This window comes from Mesoplodon densirostris, chromosome 14 (assembly GCF_025265405.1).
Source record: "Mesoplodon densirostris isolate mMesDen1 chromosome 14, mMesDen1 primary haplotype, whole genome shotgun sequence".
Classification (NCBI taxonomy): Eukaryota; Metazoa; Chordata; class Mammalia; order Artiodactyla; family Ziphiidae; genus Mesoplodon; species Mesoplodon densirostris.
Window position 1 is genome coordinate 13,511,411 of NC_082674.1, and position 14,320 is coordinate 13,525,730.

Sequence of the window (14,320 nt, forward strand, 5' to 3'; positions counted from 1 at the left end):
TGGAAGTGAAATCATTTGCTTATGTATCAGTGATTTATATTTATATATTTAAAGAATTCTTAACTGTCCTATAGTGCATTTTTATTGTGTGTGAAGATAGTGGCTTAAAACTAATTTCTAATACATGTTCACTGTTAAGTAGCTTGGACCCTGTTCATTAGTCTTGATAAAAAAAATGATGTCCCTGACATGTACTGGGTTAAAAAGACCTTTTGCTCTCAGGAGAGATTAAGAGATCATGTTAGCTCATCTTTTAAAAGAAATTCTGCTTTATCTATTTGTCTTAATATGTTTTCATTAGCCTTTTAAAATGATGGATGAAACCATGGAAGAAATCAATGTTTTTATAGATAAAATGCCATTCTGTAGTTTTTTTGGTACCTTATAAATGATAATTTAGGTCATATCAGTTATGTAGGTTCTTTGTGTTCTCAAAAGTGTTGAAGGTAGTCATGCTTTCCTTTTACTGGGCACTAGGACCCCACACCCAGGCCACAATCAGAATTTATGTTCCAAGCATAGTTTAAAAATAGCTATATAGTAACTGAGAGCTAGCCACTAGCAGAGGTAATTAACTGCTCTATTCTTTTCATATTCTTATTAAAGAAACCATTTCATGAATTATTCTATTAACTAAATAATGTTTTACTAGTAATGTCCTTCTTTTCTTGTATGTAGCTACCACATACACCACAGTTTTCCATTTGAGATTATTATAAATGTATAATTTCATATTACAAATGAACACTTTCAGACAGAAGGGTAATTTACAGAAAAAAATAGTGTCATGTGATAGTAATAGCTAAAGATCTACTTTATCATAAGAATTATTATTGTGTTCATTACTCTATTTGGCCTAAATGTATTGAAACCCTTCTATAGGCTAGGCATTGTGCTAGGCAGTATTTGTTTTTGAAAATTTGGATAAGGGCAAAAAAAAAAATGTACATAGAAGGTAATTCTAAAAAGCAGTGAAAGTCATACTTTTTGTGTCTCCATGAAGGTTCACGTAAGGATCATGAACGTAATGGATGCAAATTATGTAAAACTGATCGATATTGTGAGCCACATGATTATGAATACTGTTGTCCTTGTGAGTGGCACCGAACAGAACATGAGAGACAACTAAATGCAGTAGAAAACAGTATTAAGAAGTAAGTTTTTTAGGGAGGGTGGGAGGGAGGGAGACGCAAGAGGAAAGGGATATGGGAACAGATGTATATGTATAACTGATTCACTTTGTTATAAAGCAGAAACTAAAAAAAAAAAAAAAAAGAAGTTTTTTATGCTCATTGTTTCCTGATGTGGCCTATCACACACCTGTGGTTGAATTATTTCCGCATAACTTTCCCCCATGTAGATTAATAACATTTCACAAAATCCTTTTCTAGATTCTGTTCAAAAAATAGGCTATCTTAGGAGATAGTAATTTAATAATGTTTCATTGAGAAGCTTGATGACTAGGATACTATACAAGGACACTTTCCATTAACTGAGAAGAGATTAAATGGATGATTTTAGAGTATATCTAAAATTGCCTGATTGTATTAATAACATGTATGTAACTTATTTTCAGAAAAGCTTGCAGTTGTGAGGGATTCCCATTCCATGAGGTAATGAGTAATAATTCAACCATGTGTTTATCTCAGAAGCTTTTTTTAAAAGTTTGACTTGTCAATTGCTATTTTCTGTTCTCTTGCTAGGTTATTCAAGAATTCCTTTTGAACAAGGATAAACTGGTGATGGCAATCAGGTACCAAAGACCTGATTTATTATTGTTTCAGGTATCTGAAAATAAACTCTTATTTTACAGTGTGAAGTTGGATACTAAGAAGATAAGAAGGGGTAATCACTTTGACTGATCTGAGAGGAGTTTGAAATAGATGGCTCTTGAGTGCACATGTGTTTTTCAGCATTTATATCTAATCTTCATTCCTTTGCCACACAGTAACTATACTTTGCAGCCCATAAGACAAATCACAATTATGCTGTTCTTTACAAGACACCTTAAAGACCATGTACAGATGTATTGTATTCAGGGACATGCTGGGGGAGAGATGCTAATAACCAGAGAATGTAAAGATATATATTGTTGTTGTATATTGTTATGGAAGACAGTATATTGTTATGGAAGACAGTATAGTTTACAAATGCATTGGGATTTGTAACCAGTGACCTAAATTTAAATTTGGACAGTCCGTTGCTTACCATGTGACCCTGGATATGTGTTTTCCTCAAAATAGAAATAATATTACTTATCTTGTGAAGTCACTATGCAGATTAAATGAGATTATTTATATTAACCCCTAGTATAGTAACTAGAGAAACAGAGTAGCTCAATAAATTGTAACTACTTGTTGCTTAGCTCAACAACAGTAGTAATAATGGCAACCAACATTCATTGAACATTTAAAATTTGCTGTTATATTTACCACATAACATGTAATCTTCCCTAACTTTATAATGTGTGTGCCAGATTATATTTTACAGAGGGAAAACCTGAGGCTAAAAGAGGTTAAATAATTTAGCCAAATCTAGGAAATATTCTGGCCTTCAAACCCAGAACCCTCACGCTTACATCATTGTGCCATATTGCCTCCTTAGGAGGCTCACTGTTCTTTCTGGGAATATTCTTGTTGATACAACTTTAACTAATGTTATCTCTTAAGGAAAAGATAATATCACCCTCAGAGTGCTGTTTGTCTCCAAGAGATAACAAAATCTTGTTTTATTTTTATTATATTTACAGAGATTTACTCTTGAAAAAATGGAGTGGCCCAGTCACTATGCATGTGAGAAATTGTTGGTACTGTTGACCCACTATGACATGATAGAAAGAAAGCTCGGTAGAAGGAACCCTAACCAACTACAGCCACTTCGGTAATATAAAGCATTGTATGAATAAGTCCCTGTGTTTTCATTGGAATATCTTATCTAAAATATTCTTCTTAATATCTTCAGTAGTGGGATATATATCTCTGTGTTTTATAAAAATGGAGAAAAGGTCTACCTGGAATATTAAAAGCTTATTCAGGACTTACAGTCAAGATAACATAGTAAGTTCATGCTTTGACACACTTCTCTGCCTCAAACATATAGTAATAATAGACTATTAAAAGAAATAAATATAAAAAGATATAGATTAACTAGATAATTATTTCATCAAGTAAATATAACTGAGAATTGGTGGCTCTCAGTGAAGGGTATATGATTATTCATTGTACTCTTCTTGAAACTTTTCTTAAGGTTTGAAAATCTTCAAAACAAAAAGTTTTGGGGAGGGCTTCCCTGGTGGCGCAGTGGTTGAGAGTCCGCCTGCTGATGCAAGGGACGCGGCTTCGTGCCCCCGTCCGGGAAGATCCCACATGCCGCTGAGCAGCTGGGCCCCAAAGTTTTGGGGAAAGTATTAAAGAAAAAAGATAAGCTACAAAGGAGTGACAGTCTGCTAGCATACATCTTTCATGACAATAGTAGATTCCAGAAGATGATGGAGTAATATTTCTAAGCTTTGACTAAAAATAATTGGCAACCCAGACATCATTAAAATTATTCACTGGTTGTCAAGGCATTTTCAGACATATGAAGACTAAGAGTTTTCCACTCACAGACCCTCATCAAAAGCACTGTTAAAGGATGTCTTCAGCAAAAGAAAAATGAACTCAGGGAGAAGATGTGGGTAACAACAAACAGTGGCCAGCATAGAAACTGATAAAACATGTTTAGCTAATTTAATAAATGGAATGGAAAAAATTTGTATATAAATATCTTAATAACGCTTGATGGTTAGTATATGATGATGATAATAAACTAAAACTCCCAAAGTATGCATGTAAACAGTTAAGGGTAACCACTAAAACATTAGAAATACAATCTCTATATTTAAAAACAATACATAAAATAAGAAAGTAAAACTATCAAACCGAAAGAATACAGGAAGGTGAAAGGTGGAAATAGCATAGAAAATCTTAGTAATCAAAAACACAAAATAAGATGTATGAATGAATCCAACTATATCAGTAATCATAATAAATGTAAGTGGATTAAACTCAGTATTAAAAGACATTATATCAGATGAGTAAACAAAATTCAACAATATTCTGCTTTATAGGGCATGTGCAGAATAAGACTATGTTAAGTTTGAAAATAAAGAGATTTAAAAGATTTAACCAGGCAAATATTTACCAAAGTGATGTAGCAAAATTAACAGAAGCAAAAAGGACTTTAAAACAAAAATCATTATTATGGAAAAGAGGAACACTGAATAATAATGAGAGGAAAAATCTACTGGTAAGATCTAACAATTATAAACTCTACCTTTTAAATAAACAAATCAAAGGAATCACCATACAATAATTCTTAAAACATTTTTAGAATATTATTAAAACAGAATAAAAATTAATGGGAATTGAATTACTCAATCTACAAATTAAAAGTTTCCAAATAACTCATGCAATTAAACCTCATTATTTGAGTTTTTTTTTTTTTTTTCAGAATTGTTAAAAACCGAATCAGAAATGGGGTTCATTGCTTTGAAATAGAATGGGAAAAGCCTGGTATGTATACACTTTAAGCAAAATTTATAACATCTGGTCATGTATGTTTAGCAAATATCATATACATAGGTAAAACATATGTATGTATATAAAAAGTAAAGACAAAAATATATCATATACACCAAGGATTAATTTCATAGTTTACCTGTGCTATGTAAACAGCCGTTGACTAATAGTAAATATTTAAAACTTAAGTAATTTTATTTCAATGTCTTAAATTGATATTTCTTTTGTAATTAATGTTTACGAAAACAATATGGAAATAGTTTTGATTTATATTTCTCAAGAAAATACTGCTACAAATGGTCTAGTCATTGGATTTCATTGTATAGCTGGGTCTAAAGAAATCAGGGTTTCTGAAAAGCACCTGGGGTGCTCTTCCTCTCCTTTCTTTACTCTGTTTAGTTTTCATGGGAATTTTTAATTTTTTTATTTTTCGCTGAGTTGGGTCTTTGTTGCTGCGCGCAGGCTTTCTCTAGTTGCGTTGAGCAGGGGCTACTCTTCGTTGTGGTTCACGGGCTTCTCATTGCGGTGGCTTCTCTTGTTGCGGAGCACTGGCTCTAGGCGTGTGGGCTTCAGTAGTTGAGGCTCGCGGGCTCTAGAGTGCAGCCTCAGTAGTCATGGCACACGGGCTTAGTTGCTCCGCGGCATGTGGAATCTTCCCAGACCAGGGATTGAACCCGTGTCCCCTGCATTGGCAGGCGGATTCTTAACCACTGGGCCACCAGGGAAGCCCTTCGTGGGAATTTATAATGGTCAAATTACTCTTCTCTTCTACAGGCAGAAATACAGTGAACTCTGAATTAGCCCCAACACTGAAGGCAAGGAAAGCGCAGATCATTTAAAGTGGAAAATAATACCAAATTCATTTCTATTTGGCTTTGAAATTAGATTGTATAATTACATGTGAATGAGTGAGAGAACAGATTTGAAATGAAATGAAATGAAACGAAAGTTTTAGGTAACTTTGAAGAATTAAATGATAAAGAATTAGATAAGTCGTTCTAAGCAATAATAGGAAAATAGCTAAAGAATTTTGAAAACTGTTTAGGAACAGTTCCACCAACTGTAGTAGATTTTCAGGAAAGACAATGGCATTAACCCAGTTTGGCAGTGCATCTCCTTTGTTAAGAACTGAGGATTGGGTGCCCACTTTCACTTATCCTTGTAGGAGTCATCCCTTAAGGGAAAAAATGTACCCCACACTGCTTTAACTAAGAAATATTCTAAGTTCACTTGTTTCCATTGTTTCTGCTTTAAACTCATCAACTAATAGTTTCATTACAGTTTGGCTTCTTATGGAGTTTTGCCCTCATATAAGATAAATACAAGAATCTAGTCTACTATTTACATATCTTATTGTAAGTTTACATATAAGCATTCTCATTTTCATTTATCAGGTGCTGGTGAGTCCAGTAAGCCCGGGTGTGTCCTCAAGAGGTTGATAACCTCTGAAACAACAATCTGGAAAATAGTGATAGTTTTGATGACCATTTCAATTCTGTCCTTTTCAGAAGCTACCACTAAAGAAAGCCAGTGTTTTAGGAAGTTTTAGGAAATTGTTTCCATTCTTTATCTGAAATTTTACACTTATTATATGAAATTAAAACAAACTAGCCTTATCTAAATAAAGTTTCCTATTCTCTAAGCTGCTCCTACCATCTATGAAGCAAGAGAAATTTAAAGTTCTAATTTAAAAGGAACCTCTTTTCAGCTCTTCCCAAGTGGAATAAAATCACTTCTGTACTAGTATCAACAGATTATTAGAATAGAGCTGTTGTAAAGCAAGATTTGCATGAATTATCCGTTTGTGAATGACCTAGTTGACTTGGTAAACTGAAGTTACCTGGAAAAATGTAATATTTCAAATCTGTAATTAAAGCCGTTTTATTGTATTTTTAATCCTTTAGAACATTACGCTATAGAAGATAAACCTGGAGAATTGGTTTTACAAACAATAGAAGAAGAATCATTGTTTGAAGCAGCTTATCCTGAGATTGTTGCTGTTTACCAAAAACAAAAGTCACAAATTAAAGGCAAGAAACAGAAAAGTAAGTGTCACATTTGATGACTATTTAGTCTGCACATAAATATTACAAAAGAGCGACCCGTCTTATTTCAATCTATCTTGTCCAAATTTTGCTGAAAGTTCTGTAAAATCAAGAGTAAGGATTGTACTTTTTCTTCTTTGCCTCGACACAGTTTGTTTTAAAATCTAAAAGCCAAGAATAGACCATTCTGCTCTGAGTCTGCTAACTTAACTGTTAGTAATTACTAACCACTTATTGAGCAACTAGTATATATAACATATTTTGGATTATAAATACATTTTCTTTATTTCCCAGAACTCAGTGAGGAACTTACAACATTATTTTATAACATGCCACTCAATTATAACATTGTTTCCAAAATAAAATATTTTATAATATTTTATTAATAATTATTTTATAATTATGTATAACAGTTTTCAGGAATGCTCTGAGACAAAAAAGGCAAAAATTGATCATACAGAAGATTTTTGATCTGAGCTCTTTAATTTGTTTACCCATATTAGGAGAGTAAAATAGATTTTAATTGTATTATATATATTTTTTTCTTTCAGGCATGAAAACTAAGTCTAAAGGAAACAATTTGCCAGAATCAGATGATATGATGACTTTTCAATCACACATGACTTTAAAACCCACATGTGAAATCTTTTCTAAGCAGAATTCCAAGTTAAATTTGGAAATTTCCCCTGATTCTACATTACCCCAGGAATCTACTTCTGTGTCATTGAATACCTTGCTTTTACCTGAAGATGCTCCCTGTTTGAATACACAAGAACAGTTAATATCTTCTCCAAGACCTTTGGCTGTGCAGCAAATTAAAGCTATCAGTAAGTCTCTGATTGCAGAATCTAATCAACCCAGTACCTCATCCCATAATATATCTGCAATTGCTGATCTGCACTTGAGCACCATTGACTGGGAAGGTACTTCTTTTAGTAATTCTTCAGCTATCCCAGGGAACACTTTTGCTCATGGTGTAAAATCAGAACTTGAAACAGCTATCCCTGATAGCTTTAAAAATATTACAGAGCAATTGTCATGTGAATCAGAATGGTGCACTACAAACATTAATAAACTGTTCGATTGGGATCTTCAAAAGACTGATCCTGAAGAGCACCTACTTTCTGGCATTACTGATTTACATCTTCAGGATTTACCTTTAAAGGAACGAATACATATAAAATCATCATATCCTCAGAATAATGTACAACCAGATAATGATCTGAAAACATTGTCCCTACTTACTGTACAAGAACACTGTATTGCTAATAGTAGTTCTGAATGTCTATCACATCTTTCAAAAGATCTTCTAGGAATTCATTTGCAAAATGAATCTAGAAACTGTAAAGTCCTAAAAGGAAACCAGCTGTTTCAAGAAAACTATAAAGCAAATACTTCTATACCTTATTCTGTCAATAACCCAATAGTAAAGATCTCCAATGTTAGAATTGGACCACCAAATACTGCTTTAGATTATAGTAGGAAAGTTGATGTGCAAACCACTCGGAAAACTGATATGAAGAAGAGTGTTTCCCTTGACAAACATTCCTCTGGTGAAGAAATTATCCCAGAGTCTGGGAAAGCTAAGTCCACAACTCAAAAAATGAAGCAGAGCTCTCAGAAACATAGCCCAGCCCAGTTCAAAAAAAATGATGCCAACAAATTGAGAAACCCTAAAGCACATATTAAAGAAACTGAACAGTGTGTCCAGCCTTATAAAACAGCTGGAAATGAAGAAACCTGTTTCCAAGATGCAGCAAAAGGGTCTCTGAGTTTTCTACAGTGTCGTAAGGAAAAAGACGTCTCTGGTACCTGTTTGGATAGTCCTCTTCCTTTAAGTCAGAGATTAAAACTAAGGTTCCAAAACACCTGAAATTAAATTTAAAATATTCAAGTATAACTTAGTATTCTAGTACTGTTGGCATTAGCAGAAGCAGAAGGAAGGTATCTAGTTAATGTATAGTAGAAAAATTTAATGTGATTCTATATGTTGTGAGATACTTGACATTTTAATCAAAACTGTAATAAAAAATGTTACCTAAAACTTTGGTTTTAAAAGACGATCCTCTGCAGTGAAAACTTCAGATAATGTATATTTTTATAACATACTTTTTTCATTAAAAAAATCTTTATCGATTATTCTTAAGTTATATCCTTAAAATATTTGTATACTACTAGACAGAGTAAATGCTCCATTCATTTGCTTATTTTTACTCATTTCTTCCACAAGCCCCTAAAGCATTTTTTGATATTCCAGCTTGTTCCCAAGGGATAACTCTTTATAATTGCCTGCATTCTCACAACATCTTCTGTTGTGCCTTTCTGAGAGTTATATTTGCTTTCAATGTGAAGATACTTTCAGCTGCTCTTCCAGTTTCAATAATCTTATTCTCTTTTGTGAGGGACAAAAAAAATGGAAAAGGAGGATGATGATCAATATATATAGTGAAAATCATGGTTGTGGTAGCTGAATAAACTGAGGAAATCTACTTCTTATGTATCCCCAGAAGTCCACAGGTATGCCAAGTGGAAAAAGATTTGGAAAATAGAATGTATAATCAGAAAAAGATTTGGAAAATAGAATGTATAACCAGAAGCAAGATTAGGAACTTGCTCAGGATCATACATGTAATTAATAGTGGTATGGGAACCAGATTTCTTGCCTCTCAATTCATTGCTTTTTCTGTTAAAATTTTTCTTTGATAGCACTTTTTTCTTCCCCTTTTGTTTTAACAATGCATCTATACAATATCAACTACAGTACCTCCAAATATTAAGCTATTCATTTATTTATTTAGCATTCAAAAAGTCTAGAGGGAACCAGATTGGAAAGATAAAAGTAAAACCGTTACTACTTGCAGATGACAAGATCTTGTGTTTATGAAATTCTGAGGAATTCACTAAAAGCTATTAGAACTGATAAATGAGTTCAGCAAGGTTGCAGGATACAGGATAAATATATAAACATCAGTTGTATTTCTATACCCTTCTAATGAATAATACTAAATGAAATTAAGGAATTTTTTTTACAACAACAACAAAAAGAATAAAATACTTTGGAATAAATTTAACAATAGAAGTACAAAATTTTTACTCTGAAAACTATAACATATCATTGAAAGAAATGAAAGAAAACCTAAATAAATGAAAAGACATCCCATGTTCGTGGATCAGAAGACTTAATATTAAGATGACAATACTCCCCAAACTAATTTGCACATTCAATGCAATCCCCATCAATTCTGGCTAATTTCTTTGCAGAAACCAATAAGCTGATTCTAAAATATATACGGAAAATTAAGGGATACAGAATAGGCAAAATGATCCTTAAAAAACAAAAGAAATGGCAGGACAGGACTTGCCCTTTCTGATTCTGATTTCAAAACTTACCACAAAGCTACAGTAATGAAGAATGTGTTGAATGGCATAAAGGTAGACATACAGATCAGTGGGATTAGAACTGAAGGTCCAGAAATATGTCCTCACGTTTATGTTCAGTTGATTTTCAACCAGAGTTCCAGGACAATTCAATCGGGAAACAGTAGTCCTTGAGCAAATTCTACTGGTACAACTGGATATCCACATGCAAAAGAATGAAGTTTGATCTCCACCTCATACAATATAAAGAAACACACAAAAATGGGTCAAAGACCTAAATGTCAGATCTAAAACTATAAAACTCAGAAGAAAACATTGACATAAATCTCTGTGACTTTGACTTAGGCAAGAGTTTCTTAGATATGACACCAAAAACTCAGGCAAGAAGAAAAAATAAATTGAACTTCATCAAAACCAGAAACATTTGTGCTTCAGGGGACATCATCAAGAAAATGAAGAGACAGCCCACAAAATGGGAGAAACTATTTGTAAATCATAAATGTAATAAAGGGGCTTATATCTAGAGGGACTCATGTAAAGAACACTTACAACTCAATAATAAAAAGACAAAAGTGGGTAAAATATCTGAATAGATATTTCTTCAAAGAAGATATACAAATGGCCAACAAGTGGATTAAAACATTCTCAACATAATTAGTCATCAGAAAAGTACAAATCAAAACCACAAAGAAATGCCACTTCACAACAAATAAAATGGCTAGAATCAAAAAGACAAAGTGTTTGGTGAGGATGTGAACCCTCATAACCTGTTGGTAGGAATGTAAAATGGGTCAACCACTATGGAAAAAGACTGTTGGTTTCTCACATCGTTAAACATAGTTAGCATATGATCCAGCAAATCCACTCCCAGGTGTATACCCAAGAGAAATGAAGACACACCCACACAAACTTGTAAATAAATGTCCATAGTGGCATTATTCACAATCGTCTAAAAGTGGAAACAATTCAAATGCCCATCAACTGATGAATGGATATACAAAATGTGGCATTTCAATACAACGAAATATTGGCAATAAAAAGAAATGAAGTGCTGTTACATATTACAATGTGAAGTTTGAAAGCATGCTAAGTGAAAGAGACCAGTCACAAAAGACCATATATTATATGATTCAGTTTTATGAAGTGTTCCAAACAGGCAAATCTATAATATATAGAAACACAAAGTAGACTCATGGTTGCCAAAGGCTGGCAGGGAGGGGAGGTTGAGGAAGGAGAAGGGAAATAACTGCTTGTAAGATGGGTTTTGGGGGGAGTGGGTGATGATGAAGATGTTCTAGAATTGATTGTGATGATTGTGAAAGTTTGAATATACTAAAACCATTGAATTCTGCAATTTAAGTTGATAAATTCTGTGGTATGTGAATTATATCACAATAAAGCGGCTTTAAAAACAAAAAGAAATTGTGGAGAGTTTTACCTGTCCAAACTCTTTAATATCTAAAATGCATATAGTCTAACCTCACTGTCATATATGCACTGCCATCATTACTGTCTAGATTTGAAAATAAGTCCAGAAAAGTGAAGAGATTTATTTTCCCAAGACTGGAGATGGAATTGTGTTTATTTATCTAGTATTTATTTCATTATGCCATGTTGTAAAATTAGGATCAAATTTGGAATACATATGAAGTTTTGTGCTTTTCTGAAGTTATGATCTTGGGGTTTTTTTGAAAATTCTAAAAATATATAAAATACTTTGAATCAAGTGTAACATTGTTTTAGAAAAGTGTCTTGTCTGCAGAGAACTTAATATATATAAAATCTTACTGGGCAAGGAGAGTACTAAATAAAGGCAGTCAGTCCACTGCTCTCAAGAAACCCACCTATTCTAATTGAACTGATACATTTTTTAAAACCTAGTGATTATTTGTATTGATATAAGTGTATACCTTTGAGCAATGTGGAGGATTAGGGGCACCAACACTTACCCCCACGCTGCACAGTCAAAAATCCTTACAGAGCTTTACAGTCGGTCCTCCGTATTTGCAGTTACACATCCCAGACTCAACCATCCACAGATCATGTAGTACTGTAGTATTTATTTATTGAAAAAAATTTCGCCTAAGAGTGGATCTGCGCAGTTCAAACCTGTGTTGTTCAAGGGTCAACTGTATTTACTTTTTAAGGTAATACTTCTGTGTGGTTAATTAAAAAGGTGAAACAGTACAAAAATACAGAGAGTGAAAAAGTCAATCTCCTTTCCATCTTTAATGCTCAGACTCCAATTCTTGCATCTAGAGGCAAACACAGTTTCTAATTTCTTGTAGATCCTTCCAGAGGTGTTCTGTACCAACATATTAATGTATCTTAGAAATTTCCCATATCAGTAAATATGATGTCTCACTCTTTAATGACATCAATATCCCTATGTGTATATCTTTGCTCAGATGCCTAGAGCTATATAGTAGATGTGAATGTCATGTTTGATTTTAACTGTTGATAAATGTACAATTGAAACATTTTTAAATCTCTAGAGCTAACTAAACTATTGAAATTCAGATATGTGAACTAAATCATGTGAATGCTTTTAAAACTCATATTTGACTTTGCTGTAAGCTTCCTCTTTTAAAATTTTCCCATTTGCCCTTAAATAGTTTAGCATAATTGTAAATGACATGAATTTACATATGAAAATAACAAATGTACTTTGAAGACCTGACATTAGAAAAAGCTGACAGTATGGCTACCAAGAGTGTTATTTCCATGGTAAAATCACATTTTAGAGTTTGACCAGTTTTGAACTAGTACCACATATTTTTAGTAATCTCAATTTTAAATGCCCATGTAATGTAAGTTCTTAATTTTTCAAGGAATCATGCTTTTGACATAAATTGGACATTAATTACTTCGTAGGTGTGTGTACAGCTCTAAGTTCTGAGGTTAGAGTTGTACAAAGACCCAATACTCTACATTGAAGGGGATGAGTATGAAATTTTACTTTGGAGTAATTAATTTTGTTTTGAACTGCTCACCTGATCCCACACCCAGTCAATTTATGTTCTCAGAAATAAACCTAAAGACTCAATTCCTTTTTCACTGACTTTTTTTCTTTTTTGAAGTTTAATTTACATACAGCAAAATCCACTCATTTTAAGTGTAAAGGTTGATGAATTTTGGTAATTGTATACAGTTGTGTAACTTCCGCCACAATCAAGATATGGAAAAGTTCCATCACCCCTAAGTTTCCTTACGTTCCTTTGCAATTAAGCCTCTCTCCCAAGCCTTGATCCCAGACAACAACTGGTACTCTTTTCTCACTATGGTTTGCCTTTTCTAGAATTTATATACATGGGACCATATAGTATATAGTCTCTGTATTTGACTTTCTACTTAGCATGTTTTTAAGACTTATCTATGTTGTCTATATTAATATCTTGTTCCATTTCATTGTAGAATTGTATGACATAATATTAATATACCATAATTTTTTATTCTTTCATCAGTTGATGGAAAAATAAGGTTGTTTTCACATTTTGGCTATTATGGATAGTGTAGCCATGAATATTCAGATATTAGGTCTTTAGGGGGACACACATTTTCATTTCTTTTGGATAAATATCTAAGAGTGAGATTGCAGGTTCATATGATCAGCATATGTTTAATTTTTTAAGATACTACCAAACTCTTCCAAAGAAGCATTGTGTTCCCACCATAAGGGTTTCAATTATGCTACATTATCACCAAAACATAATATTGTCAATCATTTTCACTTCAGTCATTCTAATTAGTGTATAGTGGCATCTCATTGTGGCTATATTTGTCTTTTCCTGATAACTGGTGGATTAATTAACATATGCATATTGGTCATTCATATATCTTCTTTTGTGAAATTCAATTCTTTTTGCCAATTTTTAAATTGGGTAGTTTGTCTTCTTGTTATTCAATTATAAGTGTTCCTTATTTTTTTCTAGATACCAGATGTGTTTTGCAAAAATTGTATCCCTGCGTCTGTCTTTTTTTTTTTTTTTTTTTTTTAAGAAATTGTTGGTGACTTCGTTTACCCTGTAAACCCCTGCCCTCCCAGAGGCAGGGGATGTGTTTTATTTATTTTTATTTTTTTATTTTTTTTAATTCTTTTTTTTTCTTAAGACCATACTTCATTCAGATTTCTTTTGCTTTTATTTTTTTTTAATTTTATTTATTTATTTATTTATGGCTGTGTTGGGTCTTCGTTTCTGTGCGAGGGCTTTCTCTAGTTGCGGCAAGTGGGGGCCACTCCTCATCACGGTGCGTGGGCCTCTCATTATCGTGGCCTCTCTTGTTGCGGAGCACAGGCTCCAGATGCGCAGGCTCAGTAATTGTGGCTCACGGGGCTAG

General features: G+C 33.1%; 1 protein-coding gene across 3 annotated transcripts in view; it reads left to right on the forward strand.

The window, feature by feature from the left end:
* The window catches only part of GEN1 (GEN1 Holliday junction 5' flap endonuclease), a 31,660-nt gene extending 20,280 nt beyond the window's left edge, over window positions 1–11,380 (forward strand). For all 3 annotated transcript variants that reach the window (XM_060118013.1, XM_060118011.1, XM_060118012.1), the window contains 7 exons: window positions 1,004–1,154; window positions 1,577–1,613; window positions 1,704–1,784; window positions 2,750–2,880; window positions 4,492–4,553; window positions 6,464–6,604; window positions 7,156–11,380. In XM_060118013.1, coding sequence (XP_059973996.1) covers window positions 1,004–1,154; window positions 1,577–1,613; window positions 1,704–1,784; window positions 2,750–2,880; window positions 4,492–4,553; window positions 6,464–6,604; window positions 7,156–8,477 — 1,925 coding nt within the window. In that variant the 3' untranslated portion in view covers window positions 8,478–11,380. The remainder of the gene's footprint in view (window positions 1–1,003; window positions 1,155–1,576; window positions 1,614–1,703; window positions 1,785–2,749; window positions 2,881–4,491; window positions 4,554–6,463; window positions 6,605–7,155) is intronic.
* The last annotated feature ends 2,940 nt before the right edge of the window (window positions 11,381–14,320 follow it).